Here is a 27,992-nt window from a genome sequence, read left to right on the forward strand (position 1 = left end):
TATTTCCCTCCTCAATTTTCGTTTGCCCCAAAACCCTCACATTATCTTTTCTTCTCGATAAACCTAAAATTTTCATGCCACAATTTCTTCCCACTCCCCAGACCAAAATACATCGTTCCTCAACATCAATCCCTATCTTTTCATCAATCCCACTTTATTATCTTTGTAAAAACCCTTTCAAGTTATCTTTGCAGAAACCATTTTCCTCAACCTCAAACCCTAGCTTTTCATCAATCACTGGGAGCTGCTCGATCGTCTGAACTCTGTTGGGTCATCTTCTTTAGACGTTTAGTTCTTGCTAAGGAGGAACTCTGATTCTTTGATACCAAAAGAAAGGTACGCTATTTCTTTTGTCTTAATTTCATATTTATTCACTAATTTTCTTAATTAGTCAAAAGCTGACCTTGGGCTTTGTTTAAGATGGGTTTGACAAATCGATTAGAGTTCTCAAGAGGCTTGCCTTGATGTGCTTTAATTCAATTTGTTGGTTTGTTAAACAGCTGTGGTTCTGTTTAGTGATGACCAACAAAAGGCTATAATGTTAGGAAATAAACCAGACGATTGTAGTCCAAAGGCCAAAGGTTGCCTTAGATTCAAGTCTAGAAACTGAAACAGATGTGTAGAAAACTCTCCATTCTTGAATATGGAAAAGCACCATCCCTAATATGTGATTTAGGCTATCCTAGGCTGGGTTAGGGAGAGAGTGAAATATCCCGTTAATGAATGGCGGAAGCCACACTAAAGCCTTGTTTGATAACGCACTTAATGACTTAAATTAAAACATTAAGCACTTATTTAATTTAAGTGCGTTTGATAACAATTATTTATCCACCACTTAAATTAGTAAATTAAGTTAAAAAGCACTTATTTTGATAAGTCAAAATATTTAACTTAACATTTTAAGTGACCTAAGTAAGATAGAACAATTAGCTTATCTATCTCTGCTTAAGAAAGACTGTGCCTTTGTCTGTTATCTTGGCATGCTGATTGTTCGACTGAAACGGTGCTATGAAGCTTCGATGCCGATTCATATTAAATGCCGACTTAAATAATCACTCCACTCGGTATGGGGATAAGTGATGTTGCTTCTTGGAAGAATGCTACTCCAAACAAACTAGTAAGCTATCATGTCTTGGCTAAGAACTACATGAAAATGCACATTCATTAGTACATTAGGCTTTTACCTACCTGATTGATGCTCTTTGACTTCAGAACAACAATTAAAGTCTAATATATTTGGCACCTTGATGTCGGTTCTTCCTTCTCCACCTGGGGCAGTAGTATAACAAAGGGTTGGGGCTGATAAAGGTATATTGATCCCTCAGATTCCCTTAACTTCGAATTTTCTTGATTCCCATCCTGACATTCTTCATATCATGTCTCTTTAAAGTGAAAATGGGATTCCACAATACCCATTTTCCCGGTCAATATGGTTTTGGGAAAGAGATGTGAGAACTTAATTTTCCTTAATAGCGAAGGTGCGCGCTTGAGGACGTCTTTGACTTTCGTTGATTTCCACTTTCACAGATTTCCCTTTTTAATTCCTTCAAGATAGCGAGGGTAATAGAAAAGAATCTTGCTCATCCATCTTCCTTGACTGGATGGTAACTTAGAATACCTAGCAGAAGATTAATATGGCGGAACTGCAATAAGGGCGGCCCGGTCGCATTACGCGTCCCCGCTGAGCGAGGGTCCGGGGAGGGGTCCCACCACAAGGGTGTATTGGGGGCAAGCCTTCCCTTGCCAATTTAATTGGCAAGAGGCCGCCCCTAAGACTCGAACCCGTGACCTCTGGTCACACGGCAACAACGTTTTACCGTTGCGCCAAGGCTCGCCCTCTATGGCGGAACTGCAATACGTAATAAAATCCATTGGTTAGGGCTTTCTTTGATTAGAAGACGAATACGATAAAATGTGTCAGGAATGCAATAGAGGTCACAAGGTCTAACAACTACAGGAATTACCTTACAGTGATAGGTCAGTGAACTGCTGGGGATTGGACCACGACAGGTCTGCCCGAAAGCTCAAAGCTTTAAGAAAGTCTTTCACTAGAATGAAGAAGACTTGTTACTCGCAAATAGAAATTCAGTGATAGCTCTGATCATGTATTCATGGACTTTTTTGGATAAATTCATAAATGTCACTCAGAGATGAGGCAAACAACCCACCTTTTTCATGGCTGGTAGTCCATAAGATTAATAGTCAATATAATTTCCATATTCTTACTTCGGATATCACACCATAAAAGCTTTGTTATTTTGGTTCTAAGTGAGCCACACTGTTTCTGTATTTGCTTGTTTTGCTTTTAACATGATACGTGCGTTAGTAACAACTTAGTATTTTCATATTGAATTTGCATTAATATTAATCATGTATTTCATGTCTCATGTTCTTTGATATGATTTTTATGAAGAGATCTCTAGAAAGAAGTACATAGATTTTACACTTGAAGAATTGTGTTTGGTAGTAATTGACGTTTTGGTTCTCTCTCTATATTTCCATCACTATCTATTATTGGGATTCTTTAGCTGATGACTGGCTGTATTCTTTGTTCAGATTTATGTTTTCTTTCCTGAAGAACCGAAGGTTGGTGTCAAGACAATGAAGACTTATATGAATTGCATGAAGTCAGAGAATGTTTTTGTTTTTGTTTGTATCTTTGTGGCTCAAATGGAGCATGAAAGCATCACAAGTCCTTGAGTATCACCATTGACACAATTATGTATGTTTTCTTCACTTTAATTAGCACACTTCCTACAGTAGATTCTTATATTCTTAGATTAATATAGAAATCTGAACAGTCAGCAACTGGTTCAGCTTGAACTTAATGCTTTGTTTATATATCCTTGTTAAATTGAGACATGTAGCATGAATTCAATATAGATGACGAATGTGACTAAAAAATGAATACTCTTCTTATATTTATCGAATATATGATGACTGAAATTGCTTGCTCTAGAAATTTAATTATATTAAACATCTCTGTTTTTGCATCTTGTGAATGTAGTGTGTTCTTCAAAATGGTTGGCCACACTTCTAAGCCTTCTTTGATCTATATATTAGTTTATGCCTTGTATAATGGGTTCTTATATTATTTGGTTTATATTTTGAAAGAGCTTTTCCTAAGATACCAACATAACTGGTATATAGTTCTATTTCCAGAACTGGTATACAAGTTCTGGAAATAGAAATATCAGTTCTGTTCGAGAACTGGTATACCACAGTTCTAGAAATAGAAAAGTTATATTTCTAGAACTATGGTATACTAATTTTGGAACAGAACTGGTATCCACTGGATACCACAGTTATACCAATTCTAGAAACAGAACTGGATACAAGCACCATACATAATTTATGTGCTAAGATGAAGTAGTGGATAATTAATGTGCTGATATCAATTATGAATTTCTTTATCATACATACTTGTTTTCTTGGTCATTATACAACCGAGACTGAGAAATTCAAAAGAAGCATGGTCATGTATGTAAGACTAAAATGAAAGTTCCATGGTTGTTTTTTTTATGGGTGATTTATACAATTAGACTCTATGATGACACATGTTTCATTTTTTCATTTTTCGATTGCTTTAGGAAGCAACGATGAAACACACATTAGAACGTGTAAGGTAGCTAACCTTAACTTGAAAGAGTTCCTATAGGGCACACTAGTTAGTACACTCTTTATTTTTATACTTGAGTATTTCTCTCTCCCTCTCTCTCTGAAATTTCATTTACTCTGTTTCAACATTAAGTTAACTTCTACTTCTTTTGCTTGCTAACAAGTTCCCGAATTGCAATGAACACCTACAACAATCTCTAAACAAAAAGTTGTGTCAGTTGCGAAAGAGGTATGCATTTTTATAAAGGTAATTAAGGTTCTCTATCTTTAACTTGCTGATATTGTGAATCCTAAATGACCTTTTGTATGATAATCAACTCACAATATCAAAAACTTATTAGTATGGCAAAAGTTATTATGGCTGATATAGTTGTTGACCTTATAATGGTTATTGGTGAGTTAACCATAGTACTCTGTTCTTCAAATTAGGGGAAATTTTCACAAGTTTAAGCATTGTATATATATATTGTAATATACTTGTTAAATGAATGCATTTAGTTTCAAATTCTTAAAACTTAGAAGAACAATATGAATTTTGTTTTATAAACCATCTCAAAAATTCTCTTTAGAGAGCTGACTTCCAACAGAACATATATTAACTTTTTATTTGTTGCATTACCATACATATAAAGTATTAGTTAAGTATATGCATCTTAATACCAAACTAAAACCTCTTGTGATCTTGACTTTTAGATCAGTTACTTGCATGTGGCCAAATTATGTCTATAATCTCATGTTAAAGTCCTAAAGTTTGGAAAGACATTATTAAGGAAAAATCAACATATTGTTACGATTTTATTTTTTCAAAGAAATCACATGAGTAGCTTTCTTTTCTAGTTTCTCATTGAAATTTCCTTAGAACTTATAAATTAAAGTCTTTTAGTGGGTTTGACTGGCATTCTTGCAGTGGGTTCTTTAAGGAAGTTTGCAACATATTGATTACCAATGCAAAAATAGGAAAAAAGACAAAGGTTCAGAGTTGAACATAGCAGCTACATGCTTGAAAATTTTGCTATTTCGTTATAAATCAATGCGATCAGCCTAAACCCTTCATAGCTTATTATACTAGGTCTGAGGTGATCTTCTTGCAATGATATCTTATCAATTATTTCACTTGCTTTGAATATTAAGACATTTGACTCTCTTGATGATTTGTTTATTTTAGTTGCTTCTTGTATTTGTATTGCGATATAATTTCACATCATAACTCTACAAGCTTTTAGCTTTCTCTTTTAGCTCACTATACTTGAATTATTCTTAGAGAGAGTTCTTAAATATCCCAAGGAAGTATTACTCTAAGTAAAGGATTTTGGTTCAGTTGATACATCAATTCCATCTGTTAAAGCTCCTAAAGCACAACCCTTGGATGCCACAATTCCTACACTAGACAGTTCCCCGCATGATTCATCTTCGAAGTTATCTGCTGCTGGCATAACATCATGGGCTTGAAGTTTGAAATTCCCTAGCCATCGGCTTCGCATAGGATGACTCACCAATTTGAAATTTTGCTAAACCATCCTTTGCTGGTTTGAGTAGTGGATTTGGGTTGCACTCTTCTTCAAAGCCTCTTTCACCTGATAATAGTTTAAAAGGAACTTCACCTGCTTCACATCCTGGTTTTATTGGAACAATCACTAAAGGCTTGGTTGGTACATCTAAAAATGCAGTGAAGGTTGTGAAAATATGTGAGGGAATTTGTTGAGTTCCCTGAATAGACTGCAGATAGATATATATCACATTTTTTCAAATAATGTTAGGTAAATCCCAAGGCTCATACTTGTACAAATACACCTCACCAATAGCTCTAGCACAGAAACAATTATCAAGAACCTTGAGAAAGGTAGTGAGTATAAATTCTTCAATAGTTGGATGAAATCGAAATCCAAGTGGCAGTTTTAGCTTGTCAACACAACTATTTTCCATAGCTAAAAGCTTGACCAGTTCCTTAAAAGAGAAAAGAGAAGGTATGAAGAAAATAAGGTTATAAATAGGGTAGAGGGAAGAGAAGCATAGTTATTGAGGCAAGGTGGGTGATTTTAAGCTTTTCCTGTAAAGGTTTATTTAATATTGGATCTGACCAGGAACTCACCACTTTCTATTCCTTTGCATGTACATAAAATATCAACTGGTTTTTGTTTTTACACACACTCTTTTTATATGGCAAATTTTTTTTTAAAAAAACATGTCAAATATAAATGTGGTAATTTTCATTTCAATATTTTATATTATTAATAAAGGATCCTACCATTTAATGAGAAGGTTAAATTTTTCCATTACTAAAAGCCAATTTTTTTATAGTGTAATTCCAGCACAAAAACTCATCATATGACCTAACTTGATCTTACCTCTTCTAGACCTTGTCTTTTGTACTGTGTTTTTTTCAAAGTTCATATTCTTCCTATTGATATTAAAGTAGAGGTTTGAAAGAAAAGGGTGCTTAACAGAAAGAAATATATTGTAATTAATATTATGACAAAAACAAACAAACTCATAAAAATATAGGGTTTAACAGGGTTGAAAAAACCCAACCACGGGTTTGAAAAAAATTAATCGAGAAAAGAATTGAAAAAAATCCAGCATAAAAATAAAGGGTTTGATTAAAAAAAAATTCAATCGAGCAAGAGATGAATAGATGGGCAGTTTTAGAAAAAACCTCAATTAAGCCAAAGATGGATGAAAAGAGATAGAGAGAACTTACTGACTGAGTGTGGAACGATGTCAAAGGACGGCCGGAGAAGAGAAACCGAATGGTTTGGAGGGATGGTCAAAGAAGGGACGAGCGCTGGACGAGTGCGATGTCTTATTTTGAACATGTATGAGAATGAGAAAGAAAGAGAATCCAAAACCCGAGGGGGCTAATGTAATAAGTGTAAAAGAGTTTGAGCTCTACCTAAAACTAAAAGAGGTTCATTAATTTGACCAATCAAACAATAACAAAGGTAATTAAAAATACTTCTTTCTGTTCCTACCCAAAAAAAAAATACTTATTTCTATTATAATTTTTTAAAATCCTCTAACCAAACATCCGCTAGTACTTTCTATTAATGGGGCACATTATATGACAAACTAAAAAATCAATTTAAAATAAACTAGTAAAAAAGTATTTTCATTAATAATTTTTAACAAATTGAAATCTCTAGATTTGACTGATAAACTTTCTTTATCTCTTGAAAATAAACAAATCAACCTTTGGTTCGATGAATGCCAAAAACTTGATGCGTCCCCACCTAAGGTTAGAGATGGGAACTCACTAAGGGATAAGTGTACCCCGTCGTTATCAAGTAATAAATTTCTGGGTTTAAGTCCAGGTTATCGTCCACAGGATTTATTTCTGCAAGTACCGAATTACTAAGTCTCGGATGTTATCTAGGCTTAAGGGGTTTGAGTTGGTTTTGTTTAATTAATCTACTCCTAGGTTGGTTTGCACTAATCCTAACTAGATTATCTAATTCTGACTAAGTTATTCTAACCCTAACTAAATTACTCTACCCCTAATTGATCTTTTACCAAAGCAATTAACTGAATGAACATGAAGGAATACGATGATAACAATGATAGAGTGTTTAAGCAATTGAATTGAAACTAAGTCGCTTATGTCCAAGGCGATTAACCCGACCTATCCTCCTAAAGTCCCTAGTTCGTGATTCCCTTGTAAGGCCGAAACTAGCTCTAAGGCTCAGTAATTTGGGCTTAATCTTCTATAGGGTCGTCAATCCTATAGGCACTGACTAGGTCAGATTCAGCTCGCAATATGTGCCAACCTAATTTTGGGATTATCGAATGAGTTAAACCAATCAGACAAAGCGTAAGACAAAGATTAAAACATCAAAACAGTTGAATAAACAAAATCTATATTATATATCAAAGATGAAGGAATTGTCACGAAGTTGCAATAAACCTAGAATTCATAGCATGTATCAGAGGCTAGACAGAATATAAAAGAAGAAAAATCCCTTTCAGGGAACCTGTCTACCAATGCAGGCGTCTTTCTAGGATTTAAGGATGGAGCTTGAGTAATCCTCGGTGAATGGAGCTTCGGAGGTGTCTTCAATGGAGGTTTGAAGGTTATGGAGGAGGTGGAGAGGATTTCTCAAGATGGAAGCTAAGCTAATTACAAAAGTAAAAGATATCTAATTTACAATTGAAAATTCCTATTTATAGACGCGTCTCGGGCCTCGTTTTGACCTAATTTCGTGTCCTTGTTGGTGTAGGAAGACGTGGGGCCGAACGTGGCTTCGTGGGGGCGGAATTGGTCTTTTTGACCAATTCCCGCAGGTCTGCTCGCCGAGCAGGAAAGGCTGCTCGCCGAGCAGAATTGCGACGAGCAGCCCCTGCTCGCCGAGCAGGCGCCTGGTGGCCTGCTCGGCGAGCAGGCCCCTGGGTGCCTGCTCGGCGAGCAGGCACACTGCCTGGGCGCTGCCTGGGCTGCTGCCCGGGCTGCGTGCCGATGCTCAATTCGCCGAGCGGCTGCCGGGGGGTCCTGCTCGCCGAGCGTTTTCGTCCGAAACGCGCTCGATCCGTGCCGGATGACTTCTATACCCTTTTTCGTCCGAACTTACACCTGCACACGCATAAAAACTCCAGGAAACATTAGTCTAAAAGCCAAATTGATCCGTCAATCGCTTATTTTGAGCAAACGCTTCGTTTGGTGCGACTTTTGACGGACCAATTAGCTTCAAAAGATAACGGAATTCTAATATGCATGTTATTTCGGCCGTATTTGCCTAAATTGATCACAAAACGAGCCTAAACAACGAAAAGTAAATAGAACGTTTCCAATTTCTAACTAACTCACACAAAAGCATTTAAATGCGAGAATTGCTCGCTTATTAACCAAATTACTCTAAAAACCGTCCTAAAACCGTACCCAAAGATAGGGGTTTTTGACCCCTATCAAACCTCCTCGCACTTAAAACTTTACTTGTCCCCAAGTAAACAAAAAAAAACTAAACCCGCCACCACAAGCAAGCTAGAAAACCTCCCGGTTTGACTGGGTGCTTGACACAACTTCGAACATCTGTAATTACATGGATTCGGAAATACAAAGTAGAGACACGATATCCAAAAGCCGCATTTCAATTATCATGGGTCATAGTTTTAAGCAAATGGACACATGTTCAATTAAACGAGTTTAAGGGGATTGCTAAGTAAAACACCTCACCATAGGTAGTTCACTCATTCACACAATTTTGGTGGCTAAAGTGTTTACTCTCGGCTTATATTCTTGCTTAGGATTACGTTGATTTTGAACGTTCATCCGAGTTCCTCTACTATGCTATATGACTCTGATGATATCAAAAACAGCCTCTAATTGGGGTTGTAATGTGGTTAGAGGGTTAAAGGTACAACAAAGGTTAAAAGCTCTAGCGCTAAAAAAACAAGGTTAAAATGGCTTTAGCAAATACGGAGTGACTGAGCTTTTTATTCATCCCTTATTTTGGATTTCTTTTTGAGACGTTTTTATTTTTAGGAACTGGGGAATGAAGTTCTTCCCTTTTGTTCGTCTCTTTTCTTTTCTCTTTTTTGTGATTTTTTTGTTTTTTGTTTTTTTGTTTTTTTGTTTTTTTTTTTTTTTTGTTTTTTTTTTTTTTTTTTCTTTTGGGATAGTGATGCTCATTCACCTCTTAGCCTTTTGGCTTGCTACTATAATGCCATAAACAACGATAAAGCGCTAGAGAAAAACAAAGGCTCAATTCGAGCTTTGCAAAAACAAAGGTTAAGTAGCGAACCAAGTTGTGGTTCGCAAAAACGGGTTAGAACGAAAGAAAAATCTACAAACTACAAAAATGTCGGCTCAAAGGGGCTTCCTAGAGTGAATGAAAAAGAGAAAATAAGGTAAAGAAAAGGTTAATTCTAATGAGGTTGATTCATCGTTTATCATCTCAAATCATTGCATGTAGGTTCAACACAGTATTAGGTGCAAAATCTGTAATCTTCCACAAGTCAAAGCATTCACACAAAAATGTCAAGAAAAAAAAAGCTTTTCGATATTCGCTCTTAGGCTCAACTTCAGCTCACAATTCTTTGGGTTTCAATTTTGTGTTTACTAGTTTTCCCCAAACTCAAGTTTAACATCACATGCCTTCAATTCTTAAATTATCTACCTAAATAATGATTTTAGCATTTCTTCAAAAGTAGGGTCTAAATGCAAACCTTAGCTCATGCTTTTGCAGATACAAGAGTTGTGTCCTACACCTAAACTAGTTGTCATGCAATTTTAGATTCGGTTCTCAGCCCTCAAAGACAAATAACGAAGTTCAGATTCGAAGGAGGTTCACGGTTTTAGGTCCTAAACATGCAAAAACATAAACAAAACACCAAAACGCAAACCTAAACTAGACACGACGCAACAAAAATTAAAAATTTATACAATTTTTGTAAGTTTGTCTACCCCTCCTCCTCACACTAAAATTATGCAATAAGTTCCAACATTGCATCATAAATCATGAAGTACGAGTGTAAAAAGTTAGGGTGGAGAAGAAAACTTACGGATTTTATCGCAATCGTAAAAGCTTGATGATTTGCGGTGGCAAATTTTTTTATTTATTTATTTATTTATTTATTTATTTCAGCTTCGTTCGGGAGAAAAAAAAAAAAAATTTTTTTTTGGCCCCAGGAGGCCCAGCTCGGCGAGCTGGGCACTGCCGCCCAATCCCTCCATGGCCGACTTAAATGAGAAAATGGATATCTTGATGGCAAATCTGAGCCTCAACACCAATGAAAGTGTAAGTTTTGTGGGTAATCACCAAAGGTATAATTCTAACCCCAATTCTTACAGCTTTTATGGTAGTGATTGGAGGAGACCTCAACACTCAAATCTGTCCTACGGGAACCCTAACATATTGAGGCCTCCAAATAGGTTTGTCAATGAGCACAGGGAAAACGAATTGGGAATGTTCCCTTACGAACAAGCAAGCCAAGTTCCTCCACAACCCTCTAGCTCACGAGATGAGGTGCTGTCCCTTTTGAAAGGAATATCAGCCCGACTTACAATTAACGAGGAGGTTTGCAAGGACTTGAGCAACCAACTGGCTCAAATAAACCAAGAGATGCAAAAGCAATCCCGAGATGCTCTCCCAAGCATAAAGGAAAACATAGAAATCCCACAAAGGGAATCAGCTCAAGCCATCTCTTTGAGGAATGACAAAAAGGTAGAACCAAGTCCACTATCACATGCATCACTCGAGGTAAGTGAAGAACCGGAAGCGGTAAGCAACCCCGGTTCAAAATCTGAAATTCTAAATCATGTGGTAGAGATAAAAGATCAAATCAAAACTTGTGTATCTCAAGTACCTTTTCCTCAAACATTAGAAAAGTTTAGGTTTGTTTCATGCTCGGAAGTTTTCATTCTCTTCGACCTACCAAGAGAATCCAAAAGGGAGCAAACCAAACTTTTTCATAATATGTTTAAATTCGGCCTCCTGCTTTCATTAAACTTATTAGAGGCTCTTAATCCGTTTTGTAGGTACGGATTATTTATTCAGGAATTTGAATTCCTAACGCGAGTAGAAGCATACACCTAGGCGGGAATTCTATGTCGAGCTCACCGACTATAACGTAGCGCTTCTTGGGAGGCAACCCAAGTTTTAATAAAACTTTTCAGGTTTGTTTTATTTAGATTATACATTGATCTCTTAGTTTAGTCTTTTTAGTTTTCTTTTACGTTTTTTTTAAGTGTTCGTTTAAAATAATAATAATAATAATAATAAATAAATAAATATTTTTTTTAGTTGTTTAGTTTTCTTTTATTTTATTTTATTTTATTTTTTATTTTTTTTAAGTTTTCAGGTTAAAAAAAAAAAAAAAAAAATTTGGCCCCAGGAGGTCCAGCTCGCCGAGCTGGGCACTGCCGCCCTGCTCGCCGAGCGCTGGGCGCTGGCGCCCAGCACGCCGCTGGGCACTGTGCCCAGCCTGCCGCTGGGCGCTGGCGCCCAGCACGCCGCTGGGCACTGCTGCCCAGCGGCGGTGCTCGGCCGCGATAAGGAATTTTTTTCGAGATTTTTTAAATCCCGAACGAAGCTGAAATAAATAAATAAATAAAAAAAAAAAAAAAAAAAAAAAAAAAATTTGCCACCGCAAATCGTCAAGCTTTTGCGATTGCGATAAAATCCGTAAGTTTTCTTCTCCACCCTAACTTTTTACACTCGTACTTCATGATTTATGATGCAATGTTGGAACTTATTGCATAATTTTAGTGTGAGGAGGAGGGGTAGACAAACTTACAAAAATTGTATAAATTTTTAATTTTTGTTGCGTCGTGTCTAGTTTAGGTTTGCGTTTTGGTGTTTTGTTTATGTTTTTGCATGTTTAGGACCTAAAACCGTGAACCTCCTTCGAATCTGAACTTCGTTATTTTTCTTTAAGGGCTGAGAACCGAATCTAAAATTGCATGACAACTAGTTTAGGTGTAGGACACAACTCTTGTATCTGTAAAAGCATGAGCTAAGGTTTGCATTTAGACCCTACTTTTGAAGAAATGCTAAAATCATTACTTAGGTAGATAATTTAAGAATTGAAGGCATGTGATGTTAAACTTGAGTTTGGGGAAAACTAGTAAACACAAAATTGAAACCCAAAGAATTGTGAGCTGAATTTGAGCCTAAGAGCGAACATCGAAAAGCTCTTTTTCTTGACATTTTTGTGTGAATGCTTTGACTTGTGGAAGATTACAGATTTTGCACCTAATACTGTGTTGAACCTACATGCAATGATTTGAGATGATAAACGATGAATCAGCCTCATTAGAATTAACCTTTTCTTTACCTTATTTTCTCTTTTTCATCCACTCTAGGAAGCCCCTTTGAGCCGACATTTTTGTAGTTTGTAGATTTTTCTTTCGTTCTAACCCGTTTTTGCGAACCACAACTTGGTTCGCTACTTAACCTTTGTTTTTGCAAAGCTCAAATTGAGCCTTTGTTTTTCTCTAGCGCTTTATCGTTGTTTATGGCATTATAGTAGCAAGCCAAAAGGCTAAGAAGTGAATGAGCATCACTATCCCAAAAGAAAAAAAAAAGAGAAGAAGAAAAACAGAAAAAGAAAAAGAAAAGAAAAGAGACGAACAAAAGGGAAGAACCCCATTCCCTAGTTCTTAGAAAAATCAAAAATGTCTCAAAGAAAACATCCCAAAAAGAAAACAATAAGGGACGAATAAAAAGCTCAATCACTTCATATTTGCTAAAGCCATTTAAACTTTGTTGTTGTAGAGCTAGAACACTTAACCTTTGTTGTACCTTTAACCCTTTAACCACATTACAACCCCAATTAGAGGCTGTTTTTGATATCATCGGAGTCATATAGCATAGTAGAGGAACTCGGATGAACGTTCAAAATCAACGTAATCCTAAGCAAGAATATAAGCCGAGAGTAAACACTTTAGCCGCCAAAATTGTGTGAATGAGTGAACTACCTATGGTGAGGTGTTTTACTTAGCAATCCCCTTAAACTCGTTTAATTGAACATGTGTCCATTTGCTTAAAACTATGACCCATGATAATTGAAATGCGGCTTTTGGATATCGTGTCTCTACTTTGTATTTCCGAATCCATGTAATTACAGATGTTCGAAGTTGTGTCAAGCACCCAGTCAAACCGGGAGGTTTTCTAGCTTGCTTGTGGTGGCGGGTTTAGTTTTTTTTTGTTTACTTGGGGACAAGTAAAGTTTTAAGTGCGAGGAGGTTTGATAGGGGTCAAAAACCCCTATCTTTGGGTACGGTTTTAGGACGGTTTTTAGAGTAATTTGGTTAATAAGCGAGCAATTCTCGCATTTAAATGCTTTTGTGTGAGTTAGTTAGAAATTGGAAACGTTCTATTTACTTTTCGTTGTTTAGGCTCGTTTTGTGATCAATTTAGGCAAATACGGCCGAAATAACATGCATATTAGAATTCTGTTATCTTTTGAAGCTAATTGGTCCATCAAAAGTCGCACCAAACGAAGCGTTTGCTCAAAATAAGCGATTGACGGATCAATTTGGCTTTTAGACTAATGTTTCCTGGAGTTTTTATGCGTGTGCAGGTGTAAGTTCGGACGAAAAAGGGTATAGAAGTCATCCGGCACGGATCGAGCGCGTTTCGGACGAAAACGCTCGGCGAACAGGACCCCCCGGCAGCCGCTCGGCGAATTGAGCATCGGCACGCAGCCCGGGCAGCAGCCCAGGCAGCGCCCAGGCACTGCCCAGGCACTGCCCAGGCACTGCCCAGGCAGTGTGCCTGCTCGCCGAGCAGGCACCCAGGGGCCTGCTCGCCGAGCAGGGGCTGCTCGTCGCAATTCTGCTCGGCGAGCAGCCTTTCCTGCTCGGCGAGCAGACCTGCGGGAATTGGTCAAAAAGACCAATTCCGCCCCCACGAAGCCACGTTCGGCCCCACGTCTTCCTACACCAACAAGGACACGAAATTAGGTCAAAACGAGGCCCGAGAGGCGTCTATAAATAGGAATTTTCAATTGTAAATTAGATATCTTTTACTTTTGTAATTAGCTTAGCTTCCACCTTGAGAAATCCTCTCCACCTCCTCCATAACCTTCAAACCTCCATTGAAGACACCTCCGAAGCTCCATTCACCGAGGATTACTCAAGCTCCATCCTTAAATCCTAGAAAGACGCCTGCATTGGTAGACAGGTTCCCTGAAAGGGATTTTTCTTCTTTTATATTCTGTCTAGCCTCTGATACATGCTATGAATTCTAGGTTTATTGTAACTTCGTGACAATTCCTTCATCTTTGATATATAATATAGATTTTGTTTATTCAACTGTTTTGATGTTTTAATCTTTGTCTTACGCTTTGTCTGATTGGTTTAACTCATTCGATAATCCCAAAATTAGGTTGGCACATATTGCGAGCTGAATCTGACCTAGTCAGTGCCTATAGGATTGACGACCCTATAGAAGATTAAGCCCAAATTACTGAGCCTTAGAGCTAGTTTCGGCCTTACAAGGGAATCACGAACTAGGGACTTTAGGAGGATAGGTCGGGTTAATCGCCTTGGACATAAGCGACTTAGTTTCAATTCAATTGCTTAAACACTCTATCATTGTTATCATCGTATTCCTTCATGTTCATTCAGTTAATTGCTTTGGTAAAAGATCAATTAAGGGTAGAGTAATTTAGTTAGGGTTAGAATAACTTAGTCAGAATTAGATAATCTAGTTAGGATTAGTGCAAACCAACCTAGGAGTAGATTAATTAAACAAAACCAACTCAAACCCCTTAAGCCTAGATAACATCCGAGACTTAGTAATTCGGTACTTGCAGAAATAAATCCTGTGGACGATAACCTGGACTTAAACCTAGAAATTTATTACTTGATAACGACGGGGTACACTTATCCCTTAGTGAGTTCCCATCTCTAACCTTAGGTGGGGACGCATCAAGTTTTTGGCATTCTTCTGCAATATCGAACCAAAGGTTGATTTGTTAGTTTAGGCATTCATTGTGAATATCTTTGTTTATATCGTTTATACTTGTTGATATATGATTTCTTTATACGTTTCTATACTTGTTCATATCTGTATACCAGCATTCTCTGATCAATGAATTGGCAAGAAAAAGTCGAGTGGCAAGCTCAAAAGTTTACTATCCCATCAAGACAATACATTCATACCCATTAATATTCTATTCTACATTTATATTATTTATATAATATTATCAAGGGTTAATACACATATTTGCCCTTGTGTTTTCTCGTAAAAACAGATTTGCCCTTAAATCAAATAAACCCACAAAATTATCCCTGAATTTTCCATAAACCTGTAATTATACCCTAATCTGATGGAGCTGCTAAACGGCGATGACATCAATCCTTCTTACCTCCAGAAAAACTTCAGAAAAGAACAACCAATCACAAACAGAAAAAAAATATGCACATTCAATTTCGATTAAAAGCAAGTTAGAAGAACAGATTGGTCAAAATTCATTTTCATAAAAGCTCAATCAACCTAATAAAATGGCGTCTAAACCTCCTAATTAATCCAAAAACAATAGCAATAGAAAACAATAAGAAACCAAATGAATTTTGATTGTCGTCATCCAATTTTTTTGGAGACAAGAAGGTTTGATGTCATCGCCGTTTAGCAGCTCCGTCAGATTAGGGTATAATTGCAGATTTATGAAAAATTCAGGGATAGTTTTGTGGGTTTATTTGATTTAAGGGTAAATCTGTTTTTCCACGAAAACACAGGGACAAATATGTGTATTAACCCTATTATCAAATTGAAATGTTCCATATCAAACCAAATTAAATAACAAATCTCCAATCATAAATCTCAAATCATTTGTTCGAGTCCTCAACCCTTCAAACCTGTGCAAATCATCATATTAGGATACTTTATTAAGTAAATTTTCCACAAGATAAAATGAATCGAATAGATTATTGCCTTTTTATTTATAATTGATGTGGTTGAATTCTGAAAGTTTACTTGTTAACATGTGATTGCACAAAAATAATGTTAAAAGAGGGATCATTGTCCGACTAACTATCTCTGATGCCTACGCCAGTTTATGAAAGGGTTGGATGATGATCACAATCAGTAAATAAAAGCTATAATGTAAGCTTAATATAATGAATGAAGTAGTATACCTAAGCTGAACTTATACTATGTATACTGTTGTTGAGTTGTAGAAGCCATTTATGAGTTGATGAGCAGGGTGGGCCGCGTGTCTCCTGTTGATAAGAGGACGTGTGTCCAGATATCAAGGCATGATACCCTCAAGCCCACTAGGTCCGAGACCCACGAGATCGAGCGTGATTGATGTAATGGGTGGATCCTTGACTGGGTCTTTTGAGACTTCCTGAGTTAAGTCTTTAACACACTCGTATTATCCAGTTTGGCCAGAGAGACGCCATGTGTTTCCTTTCCTCGAGTGTTGGTTGGGGTCTCTTAAGTGCTATGTGGCGAATTTATATTCGTTTGATATCACATATCTCCCCATCGGATCTAATTTATCGTTCTTTAGGATGAGAAAGCATTAGCTTCTAGAAGCATTGTACTTGCTAATTTCTGATAAGTTGAAGGAGTGGGATTTAATACTGATGATTCTTAGATTTTTTTGGAAAATGAGGGATTGAATAAGGAAGTTATGCGGGCTCTTAACAGTTAATTTTCCCGCCGCTTAGTCTTTTTGTTAACGCAAGTGTCAAAGCATATTTTTTTTATGTGTTTGGGTGTCTTTCGAGTTGGCGGCGGTTCATCTTTGTCCGTCATGTGTCACAGTTTCACGATTTTTTGAGGGGGCTTTCCATGAGCATTTAATGCTTCTTTAATCCTTACTAATAAGTAATGACAACACCCATTCTTTTAGTTGCCTCCCAATAGTATAAAAGGGAGAAAGAGTCTCTCCCACTTTTCGGGTGGGCACCGACCGACGAGGTTTCTTGGGTATTTATATCCAACACGTGGAGATGAGCTAACAATTTCCCCTTATAAATAGTTATGATGAAATTTTGAGGAAATTTGTGCTTTGTTCTTCCCAAATTTCCCCTAACTCCTAGATGAAGCTGCTTACTTTTGTCAAGGTTGCTCATGATGCCTACGCCAGTTTATGAAAGGGTTGGATGATGATCACAATCAGTAAATAAAAGCTATAATGTAAGCTTAATAGAATGAATGAAGTAGTATACCTAAGATGAACTTATACTATGTATACTGTTGTAGAAGCCATTTATGAGTTGATGAGCAGGGTGGGCCGCGTGTCTCCTGTTGATAAGAGGACGTGTGTCCAGATATCAAGGCATGATACTCCTCAAGCCCACTAGGTCCGAGACCCACGAGATCGAGCGTGATTGATGTAATGGGTAGATCTTTGACTGGGTCTTTTGAGACTTCCTGAGTCAAGTCTTTAATACACTCATATTATCCAGTTTGGCCAGAGAGACGCCATGTGTTTCCTTTCCTCGGGTGTTGGTTGGGGTCTCTTAAGTGCTATGTGGCGAATTTATATTCGTCTGATATCACATATCTCCCCCTCGGATCTAATTTATCGTTCTTTAGGATGAGAAAGCATTAGCTTCTAGAAGCATTGTACTTGCTGATTTCTGATAAGTTGAAGGAGAGGGATTTAATACTGATGATTCTTAGATTTTTTGGAAAATGAGGGATTGAATAAGGAAGTTATGCGGGCTCTTAACAGTTAATTTTCTCGCCGCTTAGTCTTTTTGTTAACGCAAGTGTCAAAGCATATTTTTTTATGTGTTTGGGTGTCTTTCGAGTTGGCGGCGGTTCATCTTTGTCCGTCATGTGTCACAATGTCACGATTTTTTGAGGGGGCGTGCCAGGAGCATTTAATGCTTCTTTAATCCTTACTAATAAGTAATGACAACACCCATTCTTTTAGTTGCCTCCCCAATAGTATAAAAGGGAGAGAGAGTCTCTCCCACTTTTTGGGTGGGCACCGACCGACGACGTTTCTTGGGTATTTATATCCAACACGTGGAGATGAGCTAACAATTTCCCCTTATAAATAGTTATGATGAAATTTTGAGGAAATTTGTGCTTTGTTCTTCCCAAATTTCCCCTAACTCCTAGATGAAGCTGCTTACTTTTGTCAAGGTTGCTCATGACCTATCTATTGAACTGAATGCAGCCATATTTTGATGTCTATGGAAGCCCAAATTGAGGATATGGATGGTCTTATTATCTAGGATATGAACAAGTTTAAAGGTTTTAAGATCAAGTGGTTCTTGGTTAGTCCTAACATGGATGATTCGAATAGCCCCTACTCCAACGGTTTCCCTTTCTGCGTCGATTGGAATCTGGCGCCCGGAGATCATCATAAATAGAGGGAGGAGAGGACACTAACTGATGCTAAGAAGAGAATTATTGACAGACTCATAGAGTTCGATCTTGAATAGGAGTATAAGGCATTAACGGGATGTTAAGAACTGATATATCGTGCATCTTAAGGGGCCTAGACACGGTGTTGTGTGCTATAAGAAAAAGTTAGTATGCTGTCCTTTTATAAGGTGATTTTTTTGTGTTTTGTTTTGATTCCTTTATGTTGCATTGCAGATTTTTATCATGCCTAACTCAACTATTCATGCTCACATGTTAACAAGGAGGAAGAAAGAGTATGTTTTTAGAGATGCTGCTGTAATCGAGGGAGTTCTTGCCCCATGGGAGGATGAGATTCCATAGGGTGATCCATCCCCTACTGATATGGGGGCCGAGGCCATCTACAAATAGAACCTACGAAGATGTTGTAGTGATTGGGGGAGATGATCCCGAGGCAAGACCTACATGTATTGCTACGGATGAAGCCGATCAGATTGAGGTGTGAGTGGTTTGAATGAGGTTACTGCCAGCACCAGGTCTACTGATATCGGTAGGATGAGACGTGTCCGTCTTGGGCTCAATGTAACCCTATTTAGTCGTGAGGCTACTTTATCATCTTGCAAGGCTGTTGTTCTCGACCTAGTATGGGTCTTTCCTGAGCTCAAGATTGTTAGCCACACACTGCAGGTGGTCGTTCGAATGTGTGCTGGGGTGGACGTTATTGTGGGATAACATATTATGGAGCGAAGCATTGAGGCTCCATGTTTAGAGGGTGGATGGGCCACAAAAGAGATCCTCATTATTACACTTTCTGATTCGGATGTTTTAAGTGGGGGAGAAGAGACCCGACAAGGGGCTGTTATATGCAGTTTAAGATTGTATGAACCTAATACCCTGAAAACTATCTTCTTTTTCTTTTTCATCACTCGCTAGGTAGCAGTTCATTTCCTATTTTGAAGTTCCTTGGGAGGAGGATGTGGTAGTTGTTGTAGAGGAGACTTGATCGGAGGTGGTGACCGGAGCACAAGTTCCATTGGGTGAAGATGAAGGGTGGCTTTAGAGGGCCCGACCCAAAGAGGTTGAAGCTTGAATTTCATACCAGGCTCGAGGGTTTAGGGTTTGTAGATGTAAGAAGTCGTCTGCCCCGTGATGATGTTTCTCTCCCCTCCCCCCATCTAATGAAGATAACTCATCCAGTGACTTACTTTGTCTTTGCTCCCTTTTATGTGACTTTGGTGTTTCCTTCAGTTTTTTAACCCTTTCATTTAGCTCTAAGTCTGATGTTATGAGGGGATCACATTCCACTGAGTGATCCCAAGGTCTCACATGATCTCGATCATGTTGAGTGCAAGGTGTTCTGCAAGACGGCAGTTCACTCGCTAACCGATGTACATGTCACCCATGATTTGGCTTCAACGAATGAGGTTAGTCATCAGTATAAGTTCTTATGAGCAGTTTGACGTAAGGCTGAAGAAGTCACATCAGGACTAAGAAGAGGCTGCTCTTCAGGTTATGGAGTTGCAGGAGGACTTGATCTTGTTGAAGAGTTACAGCAGGCTGAAGTTCTAAAAACTAAGGCCAAGGCCCAAGCAACTAAGTTTGAAGCTCGAGTGAAAGAGACATCCATGTCAGCTACTGGGGCCCGTAGAGCTAATGAGAAGGCTCAAAAGCGGGAGCAAGAGGCCCTAAGCTGTGTTGGCCGAGTTGCGGAGCGAGAAGAAAAGTTGCAGATTCCATAGAAGTCCGTAAGTGAATAGTATTATCATTGCAGTTCTTTTTGAAAACGAGTTTAATATATTTAGTATCGTACATTGTTTTTTTTTTTTAGTTCTTTAGATTAATTTTCTGTTAATTTTAGTTGATTCTTTTCCTATAGTGACTATCATACAGTTTCAGCCATTTTTAAAAACTTTAGTCGCTCTTAGTTATTGTATATATTTTTTTAATTGAATATACCTACTTAATTATTTGCATTTCATTCAGTTCTATTCATTTTGTTTCAATTCCATTTTTGTCAATTTATGTATATTTTATTGTGTGTCATTAAAATTCATTGACTTCCACTCAATTTAGTCAATTTCATGAAAATTCAGTATTTTTTAATAATATTTAATTTATTATTAAAGTTTATAAAATTGGTGTTAATGTGTTATTTTTTTTTAAATATATGTTAGTTATAATATAATTTATTAAACAATTCATTTACTTATTAAAAATAGTTTATTTCATTATATATTACTTCTATTAAATTTCAGCCAATTTCAATAAATTTATAATTTTCATTTTATTTTGAGTGAGTTAACTGTTTTATATTGGCAAAAAGCATCCTGAGGCCCCTGATCTTTCATTGTTTGGTGCATTAAGCACTCGATCTTTTATTTAGACACATTGAGCCCATGATCTTTCATTATTTGGTGCATTAAGTCCTCGATCTTTCATTTAGACACATTGAGCCCTTGATCTTTCATATATGGGTGTATTAGGCCCTTTCGTAAATCAATTAATATATAGGTTTATTAAGGGCATGTTTGGTTAGGTTTATATAACTGCAGCGTTTCGCATTTTCTCTGGACACTGCAACATTTTGAAGCTTTTCACGAAAAGCTCTTTTCATGAACAGTTGTTTGTAGTTACTTGTTATTTATAAAATTACCCTTCTTATTGATAAAATTACCCTTCTTATTTCCACAAAATGTGCTTCAATTTTAACATTATTTTTATTTTTAGAACATAATTATCGAAAAACAAGGTTTTATTGTGTTCAATAAATTTTTTATTTTTTATTTAAATTATTTTTATTAATTTGTATAATATATTTTTTATTTTAGAATTTGTTATTTTTAGAACATCATTTGTTGTCACACCAAACATGCCCTTAATAAATCTATATATTAATTGATTTATGAAAGGACCTAATACACCCATATATGAAAGATCAAGGGCTCAATGTGTCTAAATGAAAGATCGAGGGCTTAATGCACCAAATGGTGAAAGATCAGGGGCTCAATGTGTCTAAATAAAAGATCGAGGGCTTAATGCACCAAACAATGAAAAATCAAAGGCCTCATGATGCTTTTTTCCTTTTATATTTCTCAGGATGCTTTTTTCCTTTTATATTTCTTTTATTGTATTTTATTCAAATTTAATTACTTTTTCAATTTTCAATAGATTTCATAACAATTAAATTTGTTACGATTCTTTTTTCTTTTTGAACCAAATTTGTTACGGTTCTTCTATTAGCTTTTTGAATTATTATTTTAGAAACTAATTTACATATTAATTTTTATGTTTTATTATTTATTTCCATGAATTTCATAATGAGTATAGTCAATTTCATTTCATTGAATTTATTCACTTTCATTAAAATTAGAAAAGTTTATAATGGTGAAAGCAAATGAAATTTATTTCCATTTACTTTCACACATTTACTTTCACATATTTTGAATTGATTTTTAAATGTTTTTTTTGGCTTAATAGGTATCCAGCCCCCTAAACTTGTAACTTTTTTTCACCTGACCCCCTCAACTTAGGGGAAAACCTCTCAACCCCCTTAACTCTCTAAAAACATCACATACAACCCCTTAAACTTGCAACTTTTTTTTCACCTGACCCCCTCAACTTAGGGGACAACCTCTCAACCCCTTCAACTCTCTAAAAACATCACATATAGCCCCTTAATGGAATAAGTTGGGATTGCACTCATTAGAAAGCGCGTGAAGGTTGACTTTAGAAACTTAAACGGTAAAAAAATCTCATTTCTTCTTAAATCCCTAACGTTCTTCTCCTCAGAAATCCTTCCTTCCTCTTTTCCGATTCCTTCGATTCACCTCTTTTCTGTCTCCGATTCAAGTTCAATAGTAAGTATCATCTCCTTTATTCCTCCTCTACATTCTTCTTTTTATTCACATCTTTTCTGTCTCCGATTCAAGTTCAATAGTAAGTATCATCTCCTTTATTCCTCCTCTACATTCTTCTTTTTATTCACCTCTTTTCTGTCTCCGATTCAAGTTCAATAGTAAGTATCATCTCCTTTATTCCTCCTCTACCTTCTTCTTTTTATTCTTCTTCTTCTGGTTTGCCTCTTTCTTCTTCTGAGATAATTCCTTTTTTTTGTCAATTAGGTTAGGGCTTGTGTTGTTCTTGAAACCGATTTCATGGTGGGTACTCATGAATCATGTTTTTGTGGTGAATATGTTGTACTTAAGGTTTCGTGGAAACCTGCAAATCAAGGAAGCAGACTCTACGGATGTTCAAATTATGGGGTAATTTACTGGATTTACATGGAAAAATTTAAGAAAAAAATGACATGTGGCATTGGTGTCGTCAACAGTCAAGCGCGTTTTCTACACGGGTCAATATTTTGACAGGATATAGAGGTGTAAGGGGCTGTATGTGATATTTTTGGAGAGTTAATGGGATTGAGAGGTTGTCTCCTAAGTTGAGGGGGCCAGGTGAAAAAAAGTTATAGGTTTAAGAGATTGTATGTGATGTTTTTGGAAAGTCAATGGGGTTGAGAGGTTGTCTCCTAAGTTGAGGGGGCAGGTGAAAAAAAGTTACAAGTTTAAGAGGTTGGATGTCTATTAAGCTTTTTTTTTTTTTTTTTTTGGCAAAAGGCATTTTAAGGCTTCTAATATTTCATTTTTTATTTATTAAAAATCTAATCTTTTATTTAGGTTGCAGTAAATGACTATTGCTATTTACATTGAATGAACTTGCACAACAATATTCGTATAATATTTTTACAGTATTCTTTTTCACTCTTACCACAAATGGGTGGTGAAAATTTGCAGACAAAAAACAAAGAAATATTTATACTGTATATCCAAAAAAGAGAAAAGAAAACATTCCATACATATTTAGTAGGTATATATCGGCAGTGAAATAGTAGTAGGCCTAGGAAAGTTGAGCATATTATGGAATTGTCGACTTCAATCCATATTTGGAAAATAGCCTGCAAACTGAATATTTTCCGTTATGGTAAGTGTGGTCCTCCTCCATATTTCCAAAATTGCTCACATCTCCTATCTCCACTTTTCAGTCACCGCCTTTCTTTCCTTTCCTTACTTTACTTTACGTCTGCATTCTTCTTCTCTATCACCACTACTTTTGATATCATCGTTTCTCAATTTACCCAATGGATTCACAATTATTCTCATTAAAATAAGAATCTCTTTTATTAGTAAGATCCTTAATTTTATTATTATTATTATCAATTTTGAACTTGAAAAATGTAATTCCAAATACTCAGAATAACATTCTTCACAAATTTAGGCAATCAAGGACTTGATGTATTCTGGATGCGTTGGATTGAAAGATTAAAATCTTAATCAACAAATAAGATTAAAAAAAAGTATAATGTAGCTAGAGGTATATGAACTCTTATGATACAAGATAATTTACATTGCAAAACCTGAAATGGAAGAAATGCTAGTTTACCATAACGTAGCTGAGAAATCTTATTAAAAAAACAAGAACTGCATCTTTTATTAACCGACGAAAAAACCCTAAGATCAATCCTTATAGTTAATTTTTGGTGATCCATCAGAACTCAGAAGTATAAATCGAAAAGGAATTTACTATTCATATTTGGAAGGTTGGGTAAAGAACTATGCAGAGCAAAAAGTATATATATGGTGGGACTTTTCGATTTTCATTCTAGAAAACACAAAGAAACAAATTAAGCTAATTATAAAATAGAGGCAATTGAGGTAAGATCGTATAAAAATACCTGAAATGATGAAAATAGGTAGTGATCGATCGATGATGACAGAAGAGGAGAGAGCACACTCCCAACAAAAGCAAAGACTCTTTAGCTATGGCGGGTTGTGCTCTCTCTCTTCTGTCAACATTTATTCACTTATATAATTCCCCTCTCCTTCTCATCTCATCTGATCTCATCTGTCACAAAATCAATTCACCAAATTAACTTCGTATATTTGATTCGATTGCGACGCAAAACCACCATTCAACTTCTGTAATTGTATAATAAAAACATTATAATGAAAAACTCACCTGTATGTATGCATATGGAAGGAGAAGATCGAGAAAACCGCTAAATCGGATCGGAATCGAACAAGCTCATAGATAGTTTCTCGAGGGAGAAGAAGAAAAGAAGATCTGGTTGATCGGTAGAGACGTATAAGCTATGAATTCTTATCCTAGGGTGAGTATTGAATTGATGAATGGTAGATAACCTAATAACCCTTTTTATAGCGACTTTTTCACCGGCTATAATAAGTACCAGATGTGGATTACCGGCGATTAAGGGTGAAAGTGATTTACCAAGATTTATTTTGTTACGTATTTAGTTGGAATTTTCGTATAAGTAGAGATTCCTTTCCTTGTGAAATTGAATTTGAAAAAGGGGGTTTCGTTGTCAATTGAATCGATTTTGGTAAGAAAGGAAAAATTTGCCAAATATAATTGCAATTACAGTGCTAAGAAAGGTAGGAAAAGCAACCGTATAAGAAACCTCATAAATTAATGTGGGGGGATGGAAAATGACCGGCTATAGCAAGTGAATGTCGCAGTCAAAAGGCACGTGAGTGGGAAGTGTGTCACGCGTGCCATGAGTTGGTGAAATATTATCAGGAAACGTTGCAGGCATGCACAAGCTGCGATCTTGTGTGTGGTCCCACCTTTTCCTTTTTCCTTTTATTTTTTATATTTCAAAGTATAATTAAACTCACGCTGTTTAGCCCTATACAATATCATGGAAAACCTATTTCCGAAATTAAAATTAAATTGAAAAATAGGTTAATAAAACTCAATCAATTATCTTTCAAAAAAAAAAAAAATCAATGAATTATATTACCATTTTTCATTCAACTTCAGTCATGTTTACAAAAAGCAGAATCGGGTGGCAGATAAACTTACTACAGAAGGTCATTAGAGGGTTTTGGGCGTTTCGATTTTCTCGTCTCCCTTTGATTTCCTTTTGTCTTTGCTTTCGGAAGATAATATGAGAGTTAGCTTTCCTAGACTAATTCCGGACTAATTTGTTGTGGTGTTTTGTTTTATCCTTCTTTTCCTACCATTTTTTTTATAGTTTTTCACCTTCTTTTGTTTGAAACTCGTCAAACACCCTTTAAATTTCTAATAAAAGCTTTCTGTATACGCTAGAACGATTTGAGGGTCTTGACCACTCAAATCAACTTTAATTAATACAGTTTTTCATTTTAAAAGTTGTTAATTTTGTTATTATTTAACTTTAACTTCAGAACTTCTAAATAAACTTATCGATAAATTAAAATAGTTTATATATTTTTAATTTTTTATTATAACTATTAGTAACATAATAAACATTTTAGAGATCGACAAAAGAAATTGTGATTAACTTGCACATGACATATTTAATTGTTAGTATTTTATCAAATTTTTTTTTTGAACCCAAAAATCGGAAATCCCATATAACAATAGGATTCGCATCCTCAATGATAGTGTTTAACAACCATTTCGGCACTTCGAAAGATACAAAATCGCTAGCATTGGAATAGGCCTGCCTAGCTACCAAATGAGCAGCCCTATTCGCTAAACGGGGAATAAATGACAAATTAAAATCGGGATTGGATCCTAGAATAAATCGACAATCATGAATAAGAGATCCAAACTCCGAGATGTCTCTTTTGCTTGACAGAATCACATCCACAACTACTTTTGCATCTGACTCAAATTCAATATGTGTGTAATGCAAAACCATCAAATTTTTAATAAGTACGTTACTGACATATTAACTATTTTAGACGTAATTAATGTTTAAAAGATCTGATGTGATATTAAATAACAGTAAAATCGGGTTTTTCAAATTTTTGGTAGTACATGGCTAAAATTAATCTTGTTTGGAAATGTTAAATTTAAATTATTTCATAGATCAAATTTACACTTTATAAAAAATATTAGGATAAATTTAGATTAGATTAATCTAATCTAAATCCAACAAAAGAATTCCAATCCAAGTTCTATAATATGTTAAATCAAAATATATATGTCAAAATTGTTCATAATTAAATGTGTACTTTCACTTTAGAAAACTAATTTCAAATGATTTTCTACATTATCCTAATAATTTAGAATTTAGGTTTATGGAAAAATAATTGATTAACCTTTCCAACTCATTTGTAATGAGAAAGAAAAGCATAGCATAGATTACTATAGATTTGTCACGTTATTAGGTAGCTATGGTGATACCTTTTTTTTTTTTTTTTTTTTATGTAGATTAGGTTCTAAATGTTTAACTTTTGACAGGAGTGTGTGTTAATTATAAATTTTCATATTAACCTGGGCCATTGTATAACTTTTCATAGTTGTGGTATGGGATGATTCTGGACCACTCAGTAAAATAATGATAAATTGCACAGTATATTTAAGTTATCACGTTATTTTTTTTTTTTTGGAATATATCACGTTATTTGTATATTAATTTAATGTCATATTATATTTTTTTGACATATACTATTTAATAATTTAAGGTTTTCTAAAGTTTTAATTTCTGATCTAAAATATTATATAAATAACTAACTAAAAGATATATATAATTAATTTAATTACATATAATTATAATTTAAAGCTTTCAAAACTGATATTTCTATTTTTGGTAGAGTGAAAACTGATATTTCTAAATACATGAACATAACAATTTTTGCTCTGGTAAAGTAAAGTAGGCTTTGTGGGAAGAGAATTATCATTATTTTTCTCTCTCTCGTAATGTTGTACTACTTTTTTATTATTTGATACTGATTACATTATTAAAAAGAAGTAATAATAATTCTCTTTATAGAAATAATAAAAGAAGTTTTAAAATATATATCCATAAATAGGAAGTTATGGGAATATATATGACCATAAAACGCGGACTATAAAATAAAACTGCCTGAGCCCACTTTCTGAACTACTTTTCCTACGTGACTCAAAATTAACAAAAGAAAATGCCTCTCTATAATTAAACTAATAGCAGAAATTACACAGTTTCCAAAATTCAAAGCAAATGGCTTCATTTTCATTCCTAATTTCTGCACTCATAGTTTCAGCATTTTCAGTTGTTGTGAGTTCATACGAATTCCAAGTTGGAGGACATAAAGGTTGGACTAAACCACCCCCAAATGATGCTCAGATTTACAATCACTGGGCCACTCAAAATAGGTTCCATGTTGGTGATTCTCTTCGTAAGTTTCATAATTCTATTTATTTTCATATAAAAAAGTTACAAAAGTTTAATGAGATTATTATTATTATTATTTTGTTAGATTTCAAGTACGAAAACGACTCGGTGTTGATAGTGAATGCCACGGCTTACGAGAAGTGCGATGTATCGAATCCGATTGATACATTTGATGATGGAGACACAGTTTTTAAAATAGACAGAGATGGGTTGTTTTACTTCATTAGTGGACACATAGAGCACTGTATGGCTGGGCAGAAAATGGTATTACGTGTAATGGTGCAACCTCGACTGCAAGATAATGGTAGTGACGACTGGGATGCTTTTAACTGGGGACCTCCTCTTAATTCTACACTTACTAATTCTTCTATTGCTTCTTATTTTTTGACTGCTTTTGGTGGTGTTTTCGCCCTTCTGTATCTGTTGATGTAATTTATTCAACTTTTCATTTTATC

The 27,992-nt window shown here is 35.7% G+C and overlaps 1 protein-coding gene and 1 long non-coding RNA gene across 8 annotated transcripts; one reads left to right on the plus strand and one right to left on the minus strand.

The window, feature by feature from the left end:
* LOC136219263 (early nodulin-like protein 7) lies at positions 1-27,969 on the plus strand. Of its 7 annotated transcripts, XM_066006595.1 has the most exons (6): positions 343-1,117; positions 1,213-1,308; positions 2,557-2,722; positions 3,783-3,865; positions 27,416-27,541; positions 27,623-27,969. In XM_066006595.1, the coding sequence occupies exons 4-6, from the start codon at positions 3,850-3,852 to the stop codon at positions 27,967-27,969; spliced, it is 489 nt and encodes a 162-aa protein (XP_065862667.1). In that variant the 5' UTR covers positions 343-1,117; positions 1,213-1,308; positions 2,557-2,722; positions 3,783-3,849. The 7 variants fall into 7 exon arrangements, 1 of the variants encoding a protein (XP_065862667.1); XR_010684104.1 differs by lacking the exons at positions 343-1,117; positions 1,213-1,308; positions 27,416-27,541; positions 27,623-27,969 and adding exons at positions 1-336; positions 4,526-5,897; XR_010684107.1 differs by lacking the exons at positions 343-1,117; positions 1,213-1,308; positions 27,416-27,541; positions 27,623-27,969 and adding exons at positions 1-336; positions 4,880-5,897.
* On the minus strand, positions 23,090-24,777 carry LOC136219264 (uncharacterized). Its single transcript, XR_010684110.1, has 2 exons — positions 24,393-24,777; positions 23,090-24,278 (listed from the first exon to the last, which is right to left on the minus strand). It is a non-coding gene; the product is annotated as an uncharacterized lncRNA (long non-coding RNA).
* Positions 27,970-27,992: the final 23 nt, after the last annotated feature.

The sequence above is a fragment of the Euphorbia lathyris genome, chromosome 2 (genome assembly GCF_963576675.1).
Source record: "Euphorbia lathyris chromosome 2, ddEupLath1.1, whole genome shotgun sequence".
Lineage (NCBI taxonomy): Eukaryota > Viridiplantae > Streptophyta > Magnoliopsida > Malpighiales > Euphorbiaceae > Euphorbia > Euphorbia lathyris.